At 35.0% G+C, this 18,933-nt stretch overlaps 1 protein-coding gene across 1 annotated transcript in view; it reads right to left on the reverse strand.

Annotated features, from left to right (window-relative positions):
* Positions 1 to 537: 537 nt before the first annotated feature.
* Positions 538 to 18,933, reverse strand: part of LOC113196603 (protein nucleotidyltransferase YdiU-like) — a 42,982-nt gene continuing 24,586 nt past the window's right edge. The window contains 7 exon segments of the mRNA XM_077802467.1: positions 538 to 804; positions 4,453 to 4,532; positions 10,474 to 10,517; positions 11,927 to 12,006; positions 17,462 to 17,554; positions 17,643 to 17,724; positions 17,830 to 17,874. Coding sequence (XP_077658593.1) covers positions 682 to 804; positions 4,453 to 4,532; positions 10,474 to 10,517; positions 11,927 to 12,006; positions 17,462 to 17,554; positions 17,643 to 17,724; positions 17,830 to 17,874 — 547 coding nt within the window. The 3' untranslated portion in view covers positions 538 to 681.

Below are 18,933 nucleotides of genomic sequence, written 5' to 3' on the forward strand. Positions count from 1 at the left end.
ATTGGTTCATATTAGTTATACATAATGTTAGGATTCATTTTGACATAATTATAAATGCATGGAATATAATTTGGTTCAATTAAGTCCCCAATACTTACCTTTCCCTTCCCTCTCCTCCCTCTCCCTGTTCCCTTTCCTCTCCTCTACTGATCTTTCTGCTGTTTATATATATATATCTTGAACCCAGTGGCTATATAGGTGAGGGAAGATTGGTCATGCACTTATAATTAGTAAGATGGTTAAATATAAATTGGAGTCATAAAAATATTTTCTCTACTTCAGGAAATGTTTCCATAACAGAAAAAAAATCTAGGAGTACAATTAAACTACATGCTTATCAATGTACCCCAAAATGCATAATACTTAGTAAGTACTAGATGAATACCTACAAACCATTTTGATTAAAATACTGTCATAAGATTTCTTAGTCATTGAGGTTAACTCATTGTTTTGCTAAAAACATTTTGTTCTTCCATTAAGTTATTGATTAGAACAAAAATGATCACAGAGATGTTTCAAGAATAAGGTCCAATTTATTTGGTTAAAAATATTTTTGCATATAATCATTATTATTAAACATGGGATTGTCCTCAAAATGTAGATGATAATTAAGAATTTACTGAATAGATTATTCCATGTTAAGTTCAATAATAGAAGTATTTTTAATTGATTTTTCCCAAATTAAGATGAGCAACTGACTCTGAGATCTTTAGCCCAAGAAGGAGTTGGTAAGGCGTAGCCTGCTTTCTCAGCTGCGAAATGCTTCTGGAAAGGACGCCGAAGTACTTGATGGAGAAGACGGACCTAGTTAAACAATTCAAGTAGGTAAAACAGATTTTCTTACTCAGGACCCTTGTTAATTTTCTAAATTTCGAAAGTGGCAAGGTACATTTTAAATGTATTTGCAAATCTTTATATATTTTATCTTTTATCAAAACCTCAACTATAATTATTTATTTATTATTCCACAGAATTTTTTTAAGTACTACTTTAGACCAAAATGATATATATATATATCTCCATAAAGACTACAAATATATCCCAGTAATTTCAAGATTCCTTCACAGCATTGAGGATTATAATTTTCTAAAATATTTTGAAAAATAAAAGGTTGTTAATGATTTGCAAACTTTCCAAATCAAGGGCATAGATTCCAACTCATGTTGCTTCCTCGTGTGGAATTTTGCCCTATGAAAATAAACGGAGGCTCTAAGACACATCTTTCAACAAAGTCCAAAACCACAATGTATATTTTCGGTGATTTTGTGACTTCCTTAGGTATTATGAAGGAAATGCCTCATTCTGATAGAAAAAGGTGATTGAAGCTGAATGTGGTGGTGTGCAGTTATAGTCCTAGCTATTAAGGAGGCTGAGACAGGAAGGTCACTTGAGCTCACAAGCTTGAGCCACGCTGGGCAACATAGTTGAGACTTGTCTCAAACTAAACAAATGAACTAACTAAAAAGGTGGATGATTATCTACACTAAGACAGTAAAGCCAAAAGGCCATATTATTATATTACTAATTTTTTTTTTTTTGAGATAGGGTCTTGCTATGTTGCCAGGCTGGCCTCAAAGCCCTGGGCTCAAGCAACCATCCTGCCTCAGCTTACTAGACGGGACTACAGGCAGGTGCCACTATCCTAATTTTTATTTTTTAATTAATTTTTTTATTGTGCATTATAATTATACAAATAGTGGGACTGACTATGACATATTATTACATGTATATAATATAATTTGGTCAGTTTCGTTTCCCAGTACCTCCCTTCTCCCTCTTCTCCTCTTTCCCCCTGATCCCCTTCCTCTACTCTACTGTTCTCCCTTCTAATTTCATGAGTTCCTCCAACTTTGTTTTCCTTTTTTCTCTCTAGCCTCCACATATGACAGAAAAGACTTAATGAGTCTTTACTCATTTCACTTAACATAATACTCTCAAGTTCCAACATTTTCCTACAAATGACATAATTTCCTTCTTCTTTATGACTGAATAAAACTCCATTACATACATAACCATATTTTCTTTATCCATTATCTGTTGGCAGGCTCTATAATCTGGATATTGTGAATCGTGCTGCTATAAACACAGTTATGTGTACATCGCTATACTATGCTGACTTCAATTCTTTGGGATAAATAACGGGGAGTGGTATAGTTGGGTCACATGATGGTTCCGTTCCATGGAACCACCATGCTGATTTCCATCGTGGTTATACTAATTCACAATTCCACAACAGTATATAAATGTTCCTTTTCCCCCACATCCTCACCAGCATTTATTACTATTTATATTCTTGATGATTTCCATTCTTACTGGAGATGAAATCTCAGTGTAGGTTTGGTTTGCATTACCTTAATGCCTAAGAATGTCGAACATTTTTTCACTTATTTCTTGGCTATGTGTATTATTGTTTAAATAGGAAGACTGCCTCATAATAAACATAATGCTCTTAGAGCCCCTCCTGGAACTTTCCCCCAAATATTTACTAACCATGTCCTTTTACTGAAGTTAGCTGCATATCTATCAATCTCACCTACTAGTTTAAAAACATCCCAGCTAGATTTTTACACTTCTTTCCAGTGCCTTGCATTGAGTGGATTCTCAAGAAATATTTGATGAAAGAAGAAGAAAACCAGTTGCAGATATAAAGGGCTACATGTACAAAGGTTTAACAAAATCTTTTCCCTCTCCTGAGAAGGAAATGAGAATTTGACCTTTAGTTTAGTTTCTAGGTCTGTTCCCCTGCTAACCTGATATATGGTATATGAATAGTATCACCATACAATATTGACTATGTTGACAATTGCTTAAGGACTGGTAGAACTGGAAATACCTGATATAGTGCTTTGGGCTTTCCTAAGTGTGGTACCTGTAGGTATAGTCTGTTGTGCAGACTTTGGAAACTCTATCAAGTTGTGATGAGAGACTGGTTTCTGTGCAGTATGAATCTTTTAAGCCAGGGATACCCCTGAATCTTCCCACTGTGGCTCTTGTCTCCTTGCACCCAGGATTCACTGTTGGGCCTTACTGCTGGTGTGTACTGCTGTAAAAACTCCTGAACACAAGGAACCTGATGTTGCCCTCTTGGAAGCTATGTACCTGTCCTATATCATTCTGTGGTGATGGCGGCCAAGTGTGATCTATAATAGTCACATCAATCTGGGGATATAGCTCAGTGGTAGTGTGCTTGCCTAGCATGTACAAGGTCCTGAGTTCAATCCCCTACACCAGGAAAATAAATAAAAGTCATTGAACTTAAGAAATCCTATCCTTCCACTCCACCCAGTAGGCAATGTATTATTACTCAAATATAATTTGGAGGAAGAGAAAGAATATAAGCTAGGGAAAGAAGGAGAAACAGGCCAACAAAACAACTTCAGTTTCCCCAGCTCAGATAAATTTATCAAGTGATAAATGCTGAGTTATTTCCTTCTCTTTGTTTTCCTTAGTGCCATAAAAAGATTACATTTAAAAATATTCCATTTTCTGAAATGAAAACCTAAAATTGTCAGGCTAGTTAGACTACTGAAATAAAAAGTTAGTGCAAGTTCTGAATTAGAAATAGCAAAAATAGTTTCCCTTACATGCCAACTCTTATCAGTTGATAGTGACTACACAGCATGCTGTGAGTACATCTTAGGCTGTGATAAGTTTAGAGAAAAAGAGGGCCATGACCATCAATATTATCTGTTTCAGGTATAGGATGGTCATTGACAACTTCAGTGCCAGGGCTATTTTTGGCCTAAAAGAATACATTATGTGTAATGTATCTTTAAACAATTAATTATGAAAGATTTGAGGTGGAGAAGATATACAGAATAATATAACAAGCACCTGTGTATCCTCTATTCAGTTTCATAAACCAAATACTTCCAATATGGTTGAAGCCATATTGCATGTTACTAGTATGTTTTTGCATGTTTTTCTACTGTATTTAAATGATAACACAATGTAAAATTATTCTGCTTCCTGCTTATTATGTTTCACATTATATGTAAGATTCGTTCATGCCGATATGTGTAGCTCTAGCTGATTAATTTAAAATGGACTCAGGTTGGCAGTGCCATGGTAGAAGCACAGGATAATTCTAACCTGATAGGACCAAATGCTAACTATGCCCTCTGAAATGACATACCCTCAACTACATTTCAGAGATTGAAACTCAAAAATGCCCAAACAAAAACAATAAACAGCAGAATCAGTCCCTCAGAAGTTCAAATATTATACATATGAATTTTTAAAATGAAAATGAATAATTAAAAATGTGAACACATTAAAGTAGAAATAAGAGAAAAATGATTCTCTGATATACAAGAAAAATGGGCAGAGTGAAATGTGGGAAGCTGGTGTTGGTAATGGTATGGTTGAGAATGTTTATAAAAAAAAAATAAATGTTTAAATATGTCACATTTAAAATTAATAAAAATAAACCAGGGAAGTCAATCATCTTACCTCTGAAAAATCATTTCTTTCTGCTTTCTGTACTGCAGATTCAGCCATCCAGTTCTTCAGCACATACCTAGGGTTCACAGCTTAACCCAGAGGAGAAAGTAATCTTAGAACAATAAATTACTGAGTGAACAAAGGCCACGTTAAATCACCAGTGAAATTAGTTAATCTTTTAAAAGTTTACTGGCTCAAAAGAGAAGTGTCAGTGTCAGACAATATTGAATGTTTCTAAATATTGTTGAATATTTATTATGATATATAAAAACATTTTAGCATCATGATCATTATCTGTTTTATTTAGTTTCATCATTAATTTGTTTTTTTCCACCATTGTAAGCTTATTAAGCATTCCATAAAGCTAAAGGAAAGTAGATAGTTCATTTGAATTAGGCCTAGCTGCCCATATGGAAAGTGAAAGAATAAAACAGTTTCTGCCTTTAGCATCTGTAGGCATAAGAACTGCAGTCTGACTCAGTTGCACTGAGTGGATTATGCCGAGGAGCAAACAGGAAAGGTCACGTGATAAAACCCTTTATATACCTGTATTTTTTTTACAATAATGTGCATTTTTTTCATATTAAAAAAGTATTTCAGGGGCTGGGGTTGTGGCTCAGTGGTAGAGTGCTCGCCTAGTGTGTGCAAGGCCTTGGGTTTGATCCTCGGCACCACATAAAAATAAATAAACAAAACAAAGGTATTGTGTCCAACTACAACTAAAAAAAATGAATATTTTTTTTAAAAAGTATGTCAATAATAGTACATTTTGAAAAATTCTAGGAACCATGTCTTTATTTGAGATGAGCATTTTCTAAAAAGATTTATCAACTGGATCGGGAGGAGGCATGCTCTTTCCATTGGCCTAACAGATCTTCTGAGAATTCTGAAGAGATCAGTTACATGATTCCCAGCTTCAGTTTCCAAATTACTGGAATGAAGAGAACATACCTATTCCATTTCAACTTTTAAAGATCTGTCATTATAATAGATAATCTAAAAAGTAAGGATCCTTTGATCCAGTAATTCTACTTCTTTGGAATACAGTCTAAGGAAACATATTTAAACATAAAAGGAATTATTTGTATTAAAGGAATACTAAAATCTACTGAAATATTTAATAATATGGGAATAGGTTAAGTAAACATTACATATGTTTTCAAAGTAATATTATGCAGTCATAAAACATATATAGTATATAGCTGGGAACATAACTCAGTGGTAGAGTGATTGCTTAGCATTTCCAAGGCCTTGGATTCAATCCTGAGCACTACAAAAATGCAAAAAAAAACAAAGGCTGAATGTTCTCTCTAATATGCAGATGTTGACTTATAATAAGAGGTGAGGGATAGGGAAGAATAGAAGTACTTTGGATTAGACAAAGGGGAATGAAGGGAAGGGAGAGGGATGGAAATATAAAAGACAGTAGAATGAATCAGACATAACTTTCCTATGTGGATATATGACTACACAACCAATGTAAATCCACATCATGTACAACCAGAAAAATGGGAAGTTATACTCCACATATGTGTAATATGGCAAAATACATTCTACTGTTACATCTAACTAATAAGAACAAATAAAGATATTTAAAAATGAATGAAATAGCAAGAAAATATGCTTAATTTATTTTTAGTGAAAAAAATTATACGATAGGGGCTAGGGATATAGCTTAGGAGGAGAGCATATGCTTGGAATGTTTAAGGCCCTAAATTCGATAGAAAGAAGGAATAAAAGAGGCAAAGAAAGAATATTACCCCATATTATGACACTATTATATTTTCTCCTAATCACAACACACAGAGTCGGGGGCAATGGCACATACCTGCAATCCCATTGGCTTCGGAGGCTGAGGCAGGAAGATCACAAGTTCAAAGTCAGCCTCAGCAATTTAGGGAGAACCTAAGCAACTTTAGTAAAACCCTGTCTCAAAATCAAAAATTTAATAAAGGGGATGGGATGAACTTAGTGGTTAAGTGTCCCAGATTCAATCCCCAGTACCAAAAAAGAAAAAAAAAACCAACACATAAAAAAAGATATTAGAGGCAAATGCATCACAATGTAAGTAGTAATTGTATTTAGATGAAGGGAATATAGGGTTCTTTTAAAATTCTTCTGCAAGATTTCATTTTCATACAGAATTCCTTTATAATAAAAACACATATATACAAATAGTGTATTTGCAGTCTTTATAGAAATGGGTAACTGATATGTAAAGTGAATTGTGGATACATTCAGCTTAGGCTGAGAGGGAGAGTACAGTCACCCAGTTAAGAGTCACAAATATGACAAATGCTTTATAGGAACCTAGCAAGGAAGTACTATTAAAAGACGCTAGGAATTGCAGCTGCAAGCAGAAATACTCAGGATAAAATTTAAGATGTCAGATTTTTGATAGGTAGGTTCACCCAGTTAAATCTATGCAAACATTCCAAAATGTAAAAAATCTGAAATCTGAAAAAAGCATTTTGAATAAGGGACGTTCTACCTATATAAGAGTCTTTGAGTAGTTACTTGATTCTGTACAATCTTATCTGGTTTGGAAACTTCTGTTTGAAGTTATTTCTTTTGGCAATAAAATTTTAAGCAGTGCTTAATGAGAATTATATCCCAACAAAGTCCAACCAGAGTTTATATAATGAGATAAGCACTGATTCACTAGATCACTGCTCTTTGAGGGCAGAAATCTAATTCATCCTGGAGACTTCAGCTTTAAATAATGTGACAAGTGCAAAAAGGTACATAATTGGGCTTAGTAATGAGTGCTGGATAAATCCATTTGGTGCTGGAGAAGAATTACAACCAAACAAATTTTAATGTAGATAATGCCAATGTAGGTATTTCATGGCTTTAAGAAAATATTCTTGGCAATATAAACTAAATCATACAATGCCAGAGCTAGTTAGGTAACATATTTTAAATAAATGGATATCATTTGGGGATATCAGCTACTTTCCTCTGAAAGTCTGACAATCTTAATTTTTTCCATTACAACTGTAGAATAGACTATTCATCATCAATCTTTACAGTCACAAAAGACTAAAACTATTCCTAATCAATCTTAAGTCCCATAAAATTAAACATTATCAGAAGTATCACCTTTGAACAACAACAAAAAACCCCAGTGGTTGTCCTGAGTGTCACAGGAAGCTAAAAAAAAAAAAACTCTTTTTTTTAATGTTTTGAAATTATTCTAAGTGGCAACATATTTCTAGTCTTCTGGTTTCTAGAAAATACTGTACTCGCCAGGTACAGTGGCACATACCTAAATCCCAGTGGCTAGGGAGGCTGAGGCAGGAGGATCACAAGTTCAAAGCCAGCCTCAGCAACTAAGCAAGGCCCTAAGCAATTTAGTGAGACCCTGTCTCCAAATAAAAAATAAAAAGGGCCAGGGTTGTGGCTCAGTTCTCAAGTTCCCTTGGGTTCAATCCCTGACACCAAAACAAATAAACAAACCAAAAAATACATTATATTCATCCCAGGGTTGCCTACACTCCTGTGACAAAGATAGTTAATGTGCTCTGTAATAATGCAGTAGTTGAGTACTTACTATATGCCACTAATTTAATTTCTGCAATAATCTAAATGCTTTGTATAGGTGAGGAAACAAAAGTTATGTCAGGATAAGTGGAAAATGCTTAAAAACTAGATCATAATGATAGCACAGCTTTTTTAATTTTGGGGGAAAATCATTATAATTTCAAACGGGCAAATTTTATGGTTATCAAGTTATAACTGAATAAAGAGTTAAAAATTATATACCAGAATATATACAAAGGCTTTAAAATCAGTTACTACAGTGAGGCAGCCACATCAATGTTTATAGCAGCTCAATTCACAAGAGCTAAGCTATGGAACCAAGCTAGGTGCCCTTCAACAGATGAATGCACAAAGAAATTATGGTATATATATATACATAGTGTACTATTACTCGGCCATAAAGAAGAATTTTATAACATTTGTCAGTAAATGGACAGATCTGGAAACTTCTATGCTAAGTGAATAAGCCAGTCTGGAAAAGCCAAAGGTCAAATGTTTTCTCTGATATGTGTAAGCTAACCCACAATAAGGGGCAGGGAGAAGAGAAGTTCAGTAGATTAGACAATGGGGAATGGAGGGAAGGGAGGGGAATAGAAAAAAGAAAGAGTGGAATGAATCTAACATAATTTTCATGTGTACATAAATGAGAACATCACAGTGAATCCCACCACCATATACATCCATAAGAATGGAATCTTAACTAGAATAAGATATACTCCATGCTTGTATAATTATATCAAAATGGATTCTACTGTCATGTACAACTAAAAAGAACCAATAAATAAGAAATAATTACACACCAGAGAGAAAAAGCAGTGAGGTGTCCAGTGACAGGCTGACACCGTCTAGCGGGCCTATTTCCGGAGCCCACACTATACTGCTCCTCTGAGGACAATAAATCCAGGCCAGGAATGTGCTCAGAAGGGAACTGAGGACTCAGATTTCACTGACCTGTACATTCCTTTAAGATGTTTATTTCTTCATGCCCATATTATTCTTTAATTCTATATCCCTGGTAGACATTGTTACATAAATTCGTGCAACCAATTTTTTAGATATTTCAATATATAGATCAGTTAAATATAATATATGGGAGTGTAACTTAAAAATAAATAAACTGCTTATTATGCCACTGTCTTTTGTGGAAATTGATTTTTCTCACTTTCTTGAGAGCATACTGTTTAACATTTATTATTTCTCTAAAATAACAGAAGCAAAACTGCAACCTTGAGCTTACAAAATTTCTTTTCATTTTACCATCTCATCCACTCTGTTATAACCAAACAAATCTAAATATGACAGACTGCCACATTATTTTTCTTTCAATTTCTTCTTTCTCTTAACTGCTGAGATTATTGATATTCTGGGCTGGCCTATGAGTTCTGAATGATTGTCCAAAGGGACCTAAGTGATATTATGGTTTATATATTAGGTGTTCCCCAAAAGCTCATATGTGAAATAATATAAGAAAGTTTAGAGGTGAAATGACTGGGATGTAAGAGGTTTAACATAATCAGTGCAGCAATCCCCTGATAAGGAATAATTTGGTGGTAACGATAGGTAGGTAGGGTGTGACCGGACGAGGTGGGTACCTGGGGGTGTGCCTTTGGGATTTATAATTTTCTCCTTGTTGACCAGATCTCTTTTTCTCTGCTTCCTGTTATGTATCCCTAGCTCCGTTCCTCTACCACACACTTGTGCCATGATGTTCTGCCTCACCTCAGGTCCCAAAGAATGAAGCTGGCGATTTATGGACTAAGCTTTCTGAAACCATGAGTCCCCAAACAAACTTTTTTTCTTCTAATTATTCTTGTAAGGTTTTTTGGGCCACAGCAACGAAAAAGCTGACTAAAATAAGTGACCAGCAACGAAATCCAGATGATACACATTAGCTCCTGATACAAGTCTCAAGGCAGTGTTAGGTTCTTCTGTCATGATTTCTTTCATCTTGCTAGATCCTGCATTACAAAATGAACTAACTTTCATTTTTTTCCATCTCAAGCCAGGTATGAAGTTACATGGTAAACTGAAAATCAACACATAAAAGATATCTATTTTTAAAGCTATCATTTATTAGATGTGTGTTATGTCCAGACACAAGATACTTTCTACATATTATTGCTCATCCTTATAAAATATCCCCCATTTTACTACAGTTAAGACCTTGAGAGTTAGAGAGTTAAATACCTTTCAGATCAGGTAGCAAAAACTGGCAGAGATGAGATTTATCTGCCTTATTCCAAATCCACGTACTTTCCACCAGATCCCAAACCACTTACTTGTCTATTATCTTTTAAAACAACATTATTTAATATTAGTATGAAAACTTACTGATAACAGAGCTATCATACTCTTAAAGACATCTGCTAAAATTAGGGAGACCCATATGTGACACTTAAATCCAACTAAAATGCTTTTTGATTTTTCTATAAATGTTGCTTTCGTGTGATAATCCTTAAAATCAAGAAAATCAAAAGGATTGCTTACTTATCATTCTTTTTCTTCTTTCAGAATCTGAGTCATTCATGTTACTAAAAATGAACAGAAGACAAAATTAACCATTATCTCCCCAAATTATATTCTTTTTATAAACAGGAGGAAATAGAAGCTGGGGATACAGCTCAGTTGGCAGAGTGCTTGCCTTGCATGCACAAGGCCTGGGTTCAACCCCCAGCACCACCACCAAAAAAAAAAAAAAAAAAAACAGGAGGAAATTATTTGACAACATAAATAGTGAGGCGAAACTCAAAAATCACATTGAATCAGTGTGTGAAAGGATGATAGGAAGGGAAGAAAAGATACTACAATATACAACCAATACAAATATATTTGTATTGGTGGACTAGGGATGTAAATCAGTGGTTGAGTGCTTGCCTTCATGTGTGAGGGTCTGAGTTCGATCCCCAGAACCACAAAAAAAGAAAAAGGAAACAATATTCGAACCAAGTTTGAATAAACACTACAAAATACTACCTTTTTTGGTAGTTTTAGATAACACCAAACCTTCTTTTATTTTATCCAATGAAAACCTAACATTTTGCCAAGTGTGGTGGTGCATGTCAGTAATCCCAGCAACTCAGCAGGCTGAGGCAAGAAGATCTCAAGTTTGAGGCCAGCCTTGGTAATTTAGCAAGTCCCTGAGCAATTTAGCAAGACCCTCCCTCAAAATAAAAAATTAAAAAAGGAGCTGGGGATGTAGACTCAGTGGTTAAGTACCCCTGGATTCAATCCCTGGTGCCCCTACCACCCCCCAACAAAACCATTTTGTCTAAAAAAAACTACATTAATACTTTTCCTTGTCTTGAACATAAGTTTTCTGAACATAATTTAACTTTTTCTTGATTACATAGGGTTTCCTTTTGAGGGTTCCTTTTATAAATAGCTAGCAAGGGCCATTAAGTGGCAAAGTCCTATTCTGTCCTGAACATCTTGTGGTTTTCCTGGCTCTTCCTTCTCCCCGTACCTGCTACTACCTTCAACTCCTTTACTCTTTCGTGTTGGCTGCTTCTAATTCATTATGAGGCATGATGTGACAATAAATAGACACTGGACAGAAGCCTACAGACCCTCCTCCATGGCTCAGGGTGTGAGCTGTGTAATCAGAGTTGAATGACTAGGTGAATGCTCTCTGCTCAGGTGAGGTGTTAACCCTAGGTGCTTCGGCCAGGATAAAAAGAAACACTGAAGGCCGAGATTGTGGCTCAGTGGTAGAGTGCTTGCCTAGCATGCATGAGGCACTGGGTTCGATCCCTGGCAACATATAAAAAAATTAAAAAATTAAAAAATAAATAAAACAAATAAAATAAAGGTACTGTATCCATCTACAATAACAACAAAGAAACGCTGAAAAATGAAACTGAAGGGAGGAACCTGATAGGTTAACAATGATAAAATATGAAAATATCACATACTTTTTGGGGAAGTGATTAGATGACTTTACCTCTTCAGTCTCAAAATGTATTTGGACACCCACGTAGGAAAGAGTTCATGCTTTGAAATTGTCTTCAGTGCCCAGAATTGCTAAAGGAAATATGTCAATATATTGGTTATTATATTAATATTTGCTCAGTTTGTTTTAATTTCATGTTTATTTACATTGTTTATGTCCTTTAATAATAACTCACCCAGATTTTTATAAAGAATGCTATTTCTAGTGGGATTCTCACAAAAAATTTTTTTTCCTTATTTAAATTTAACTCTAAAATTCTACTTCATAGAAATCGAGGTAATGGCATGATTTAAGAGGAGAGCAACTAAAAACAGAGCAGGGAGGAAGAGCATGAGAAAAAGATTAACATTAAACAGGAACAAGAGGTGGGAGGCAAAGGGAGAGAGAAGGGAAATTGCATGGAAATGGAAGGAGACCCTCATTGTTATACAAAATTACATATAAGAGGATGTGAGGGGAAAGGGAAAAAAATCAAGGGAGAGAAATGAATTACAGTCGATGGGGTAGAGAGAGAAGATGGGAGGGGAGGGGACGGGGGATAGTAGAGGATAGGAAAGGTAGCAGAACACAACAGTCACTAGTATGGCAAAATGTAAAAACTTGGATGTGTAACCGATGTGATTCTGCAATCTGTATACGGGGTAAAAATGGGAGTTCATAACTCACTTGAATCAAATGTATGAAATATGATATGTCAAGAGCTTTGTAATGTTTTGAACAACCAATAAAAAAAATGGACGAAGTTCTTATAAATAGAGATAAGAGATTACATGCTGAATACTTACATTAAACAAGTCTTTTTTTACATAGGGAAGTCTTTTATTGTATAAAAATCTTAATCTGCAACCGCATTTTATTTAGTTATCCATTAATTTACTTAAAAAATATTTATGAAATGATGGCTATGTGCTGGGAACTACAGTTAATGCAGGATATAAAAATTAGTAGGACACCGTTTCTAACTTTAAGAAAATAAGTATATAGTTGGGCATCGTGGCACAACCCTATAATCCTAACAGCTCAGGAGGCTAAGGCAGGAGGATTGCAAGTTCAAGTCAGCCTTGGCAACTTAAACTTGGAATGGAACCACCATTTGACTCAGCTATCCCACTCCTTGGTCTATAGCAAAGAACTTAAAATCAGCATACTATAGTAATGCAGCCACATCAATGTTCATAGCAGCTCAATTAACAACAGTTAAATTGTGAAAGCAACCTAGATGCCCTTCAATAGGTGAATGGAAAAAGAAACTGTGGTATATGTACACAATGGAATATTACTCAGCACTGAAAGAGAATAATATTATGGCATTTGCAGGTAAATGAATGGAGTTGGAGAATATCATGCAAAGAGAAGTAAGCCAATCCCCCAAAACCAAAAGCCAAATGTTCTCCCTGATAAGTGGATGCTGATCCATAATGGTAGTGGGGGGGGGCATGAGAAAAATGGAGGAACTTTGATGGGGCAAAGGGGAAGAAGTGATGGGGAGGGGGAATGGGGGCAGGAAAGATGGTGGAACGAGAGGACATCATTACCCTAGGTACATGAATGACTGCACATATGGTGCAACACTACATCATGCACAACCAGGAAATGAAAAGTTGTGCTGCAATTGTGTACAATGAATCAAAATACATTCTGCTGTCATATATACTTAATTAAAATTAATTAATTAAATATAATATCAGGGAAATACACCTTGAAGAAAATCACAATATTTTCTTTTCCAACATTTATTTTGATCTTTTTCTTTAATAAATTTTTCCCTCTTAAAAATAGAGGCAGTTGGGGCTAGGGTTGTGGCTCAGAAATAGAGTGCTTGCCTAACATGTGAGAGGCACTGGGTTTGATCCTCAGCACCACATTAATAAGTTAATAAATAAATGAATTAAATAAAGATATAAAAAATAAAAGCAATTGAGCTGGGCGGGGTGGTGCATGCATATAATCTCAGTAGCTCAGGAGGCTGAGGCAGGAGGATCAGAAGTTCAAAGCCAGCCTTAGCAAAACTGAGGACTAAGCAACTCAGTGAGACGCTGTCTCCAAATAAAATACAAAAAAATAGGATTGACGATGTGGGTCAGAGATTCAGTGCCCCTGAATTCAATCCCTAGTACCAAAAAAATTTTTAAAAAAAAGGCAGTTGGCCCTCCTTATCTGCAGATTCCATATCCATGGAATCAATCAACTGCAGATCAAAATATTCAGAAAAAAAATAGGTCTGTACTCAACATGTGCCAACTTCCTGTTCTTGTCTTTATTCCCTAAACAATACAGAATCATAACTATTTGCAAGTATTAACATTATATTAGGTACTGAAAGCAACCTAGAGATTACTTAAAATTATGTGTGAGAGGACTGGGGTTGTGGCTCAGTGGCAGAGCGCTTGCCTAGCATGTATGAGGCACTAGGTTCGATTCTCAGCTCCACATAAAAATAAATAAATAAAATAAAGGTCCATCAGCAACTAAAAAAAAAAAAAATGCTCCATCATTTTATAGGACAAACTTGAGTATCCACAGATTGTGGTATCCATTGGGGTCCTGAAACTAGTTCTCCACAGTTACAGAGGGATAATGGCATATTTCTGATGAAAATACAAAATATTAAAGCCTATAACAATTTGATAAGATCTAGCAAAATTACAAATGCATATGTCCTAATCCTAGATCTGATTCCTGGAAATTCCCTACATCTGTACCAAATGAAATACCCTATATTCACTGTAATAGCAGAAGTTTGGAACCAACTGAAATCCCAATGTAGAGAACTGGTTAGATAAAATATGGTACTTCAACAGACTGTTTTTGCACTACAAGAAGAATAAAAATTATTCTATTTATTGATGTAGAAAGGTCTTCAGGATATATTATATTATTAAAACCTATATTATATAAATAGGCTCTTTTTATATGAAAAAATACAATATACTTTCATTTGCACCAAGAAATGCTAGAAGGACATATAAGAAATTAATAAAAATGGTTTCTCCCAGGAGTAGCGTGAGGAGAATGTGTGGGTGGAGACAAGAGTTTTTAATTAGGTGACTACACTTCATCAAGGAGGAGGAGGGGAAGGGTTGAGGATTGAGACTGATGGCCTGTGTTACTGATGAGGCACTGGGACCTGGAAATGCTCAAGTGTATTCAGCTACTAGGTGAAGACATCTAGACTCAAATTCCACAGGACCCTAATACTACATCCTCTGACTTATACTGCCTTTCTTTTGGTGACTATGACTGGACGTAGGGCCCCAAAGAAAAGTTGTCTGCCCTTGGCTTCCTCCCTGGACTCCACATCTGCATTTAATTCAAGACACAGTGATGGGAGAAGGAGCTGTTGGTACAAATGAGCTAGCAGACCCAGTAAGGGCTTACTCGCTGCTCAGAGCACACTTCACCATGAAATTCTGCAGCCAAAACATCATACAAAGTGCTCTTAGCATGAAAATGCCTTCAGATGAGCTTCCTCGGGCATGAGGAATTCAATCCTGCTGTTTTTCTATTAACAGAAAATAAGTTAAAGACTAATGAAAATTTTACCATTATTACTATATTGAGCTACTCCCTCAAATGACAAGGACTTTAGGATTTTGTTTTCACTTCTGATACAAAATTAGTAGTTTCTGTTCCCTAGGTTTAATAAACCACAATATCTAGCAACTTCTAGATTCTGAAAGTGTCTTTATGAAAAATCACTTTAAAATCCACCAGATTTCTTAAATGTACTATTGCCATATAGACAAATACCAATAAATAGGGCAGAAAGGCCAAGTGGTAAGTACCCACCCCCAAGAGAATCGAAGCTGGAGGAACGACAGGCATATTTACAGTATTCACAAGTTGTTTTCTTTCACCAATCCTTGCCAATAGGCAAAAAACATTTAGTGAGTGCACACTATTTGCTAAAGTCTTTCCTACATTTGAAAGACAGAACTGATTAAATTTTGGTCTCTTCATAACCAAAGAAGTATCCAGTGGAAATGCATCATTACAAGACCAGTGTGAAAAGTGCCAAGATCAAAACAGGCAGCAAGCTGTTCAGGGAGCTACGAGGAAGGACATCTAAGTCATACTGGGCTGTCAATGAAGGTTTACTGAAAGAAGTAAAGTAACACAACTAAAATTTTCTAGATACATGAAAATGTTTGAATTGTTCTAAAAGTCCATAAGAGTTAAGAGTGGTTTCATGAAGAAAAACTGAAAGCAGGAAAAGTTCTGATGGGCTTTACTGACTCCATGCTACCTAGATCAAAAATGACTATGGAAGCCAGTAGGTAGGAATGGAAGATGCTGCCCCACCCAAGGTTGCTGGCGTTGGAGGGGCAGTCTTATCTCCTTATTGGTAACAATGTATCTCACCTCCCTAATAAGCACTCAGTAAATGATAGCTACTATTATTAATAATTTTTCATTATTTTATAAAGTATTTATTATGATGCCTAACCCTAAAGCTCTCAACAATAGTGGGCACTCAGTATTTGCTGAATAAATGCATGAGTAGGCTGATTTCAACACAAAGTTATAAAAAGATAACATTAACTATACAGAGAATGTCATAAAATGTAATGGAACCAATCTAGGTGCCCTTCAACAAATAAATAGGTAAAGAAATTTAAATTATAAAAATAAAATTGGGCTTTAATCTCAAAAATAATCTAAAAAATGGTTACAATCTAAAAGACTTGAGACTTATAAATAGATCTATGGTTCTAAAATTCCACAACAAATAGGAATCTTCTGATAATACCCATACCATTCCATAAATCCAATGTACTAGCACTGAAATGAAAAGGCAACACATTCTTAACACTGAATTAAGTGCAGCCACTTTGGAAATAGTTTAGCAGTTTATTAAAAAGTTAAATTTAAATCTATTAAACAATCCAGCAATTCTACTCCTAAAGTCTACCCAAGATAAATAAAAACATATATCTACAAAAACTTGTATATCATTATTTATAGTAGCATTTATTCATAATGGCCCAAAAATGGAAACAACAAAAATGTCTATCAACTAGTAAATGGATATGAAAAATGTGGTATACCCACATATGGATAAAGCCATACAGTCAATAAAGAGAAAAGAACTACTGATGTACATTACGACATGGATGAACCTTGAAACTACACTCAGTGAAGAAGCTGGACACAAAAGATCCCATATTGTGTGGTTCCAGGTGTATGAAATATCTAGAAAGCAGATACCTTTAGAGACAGAAAACAGGTTAGCAATTGCTTGGAAGTAGAAACAAGATTGACTGCAGAAGAACACAAGGGATCTTTGTAGAATGATAAAACCGTTCTAAAACTGTTTTGTAACTGCATTTAATTCAAGACACAGTGATGGGAGAAGGAGTTACAATTGTTATAATTAAATTGTTACAATTACACAAATCTGTTAATTTTTAAAAAGAACTGAATTATACAGTTTATGAGTGGGACTCTGTGATATATAAATTGTATGTCAATAAACCTGGTAAAGAAAACTGAATTAAGAAAGAAGCCACTGTCACAAGTTAATACCTGAGGAATGTTGAGTTCCTGTAACTGGCTCTCAGTAATCTCACTGAGCTGCAGAAATGTCATTGTAAAGTCAGCTTCTGTCTTTTCCATGAGCTGATGAAAGTTAATACATTTAGCAATCTCAATACTTCAAAAATATTCTGCAGAGTAATGCAAATGTTAACAAAGGTGATAAACTCACATGTAAGAGAAATGCAATTAACTCATCATCACCCTCCTTTTCTCCAAGTAATCCCAGTTTGGCTTTGAACAATTTTCTAAACCTACAAAGAGAAACGTCAATTCAATTTGTTATTAAAATCCTCGCTATTTTAACAACTGTCAAACTAACCAAGATGTTTTAATATCTGTATTCAAGACTCACAAACCTTGCATAATAATGAGCAGGGTACTGATGGAGAATCTGAGCAGCACTGGGTGAGGAGTAAAAAGGAAAGAGTTAAACTTTGATTTAAAATTAACATTCTCAAATTATTTTTTACAAGAATAAAGAGTGCAATGAATCAAAATGCATTCTGCTGTCATATATACCACATTAGAATAAATTAATTAATTTAAAAAAATTGTAAAAGAGTAAAGAGAACCTTCACATATATTCAGTAACATGGAGATTACATGCTACTAATTATAGCTTAGCAGTTTAATTATATATTAAAGCTCAAAGAAATTATCACTATAAATATAATGTCTCAAAGATTTGGATATAGTATAGGTCAAATTATGTCATAAACAATTTGCTTAAGGATAAATGTGGATATGTATCTATAATACCAACAGAGTAACAGACTTTCTTGGTGAATTTAAAAAATCATCTTAGAACCAAATTAATTACAAATACCTCACCCAATTTGATAACATTTTATTTTTCTGAAAGTCTAATAGTAAAATGTTTTATGGAAATATAAACTTAAAGGTTCTTCACCTTAAGCTCATCTTTAAATAAATTGGCTCTTAACATGCCAAAGTGTATCTTACATTATCCAAAAGCTTAATGCATTCTGAAGTCCCACTCCCTTTACCTTTCTAACCTCATCTCCTGTAACCTCCCCCTGCTTATTTTGTGCAGCCACACTGGCATCTTGCTGTTCCTTAAGCACACACATATACTTCCACCTAAGGACCTTTGCACAGGCTGTCCCCTTGCCCTTAGTGTCCTACCCCACATATTTTCATGGTTTGTTCCTACAACTCCTTCAAGTCTTTGCTCAAGTGCTGACTATCCTTTAAAAATTCTAAATGCCTCCTTCCCTGTACTCACCACCCCTCACTTCATTTTCCTCCATAGTGCTCCTCTCCTAATATACTATATAATTATTTTATTTTTTGACTGTCTACCCTCCAAAAGTAAGCTCTAGTGGGCTTTTTTTTCCTGCTGTTTTATTCATTGCTATCTGCCTTAGCATTTAGTGTCAGGAACACTTTGAATGCCTAAGACTCAATAAATATTAGTTGAATCAATGAACTCTGCAGAG

Source organism: Urocitellus parryii, chromosome 9 (genome assembly GCF_045843805.1).
Source record: "Urocitellus parryii isolate mUroPar1 chromosome 9, mUroPar1.hap1, whole genome shotgun sequence".
Lineage (NCBI taxonomy): Eukaryota > Metazoa > Chordata > Mammalia > Rodentia > Sciuridae > Urocitellus > Urocitellus parryii.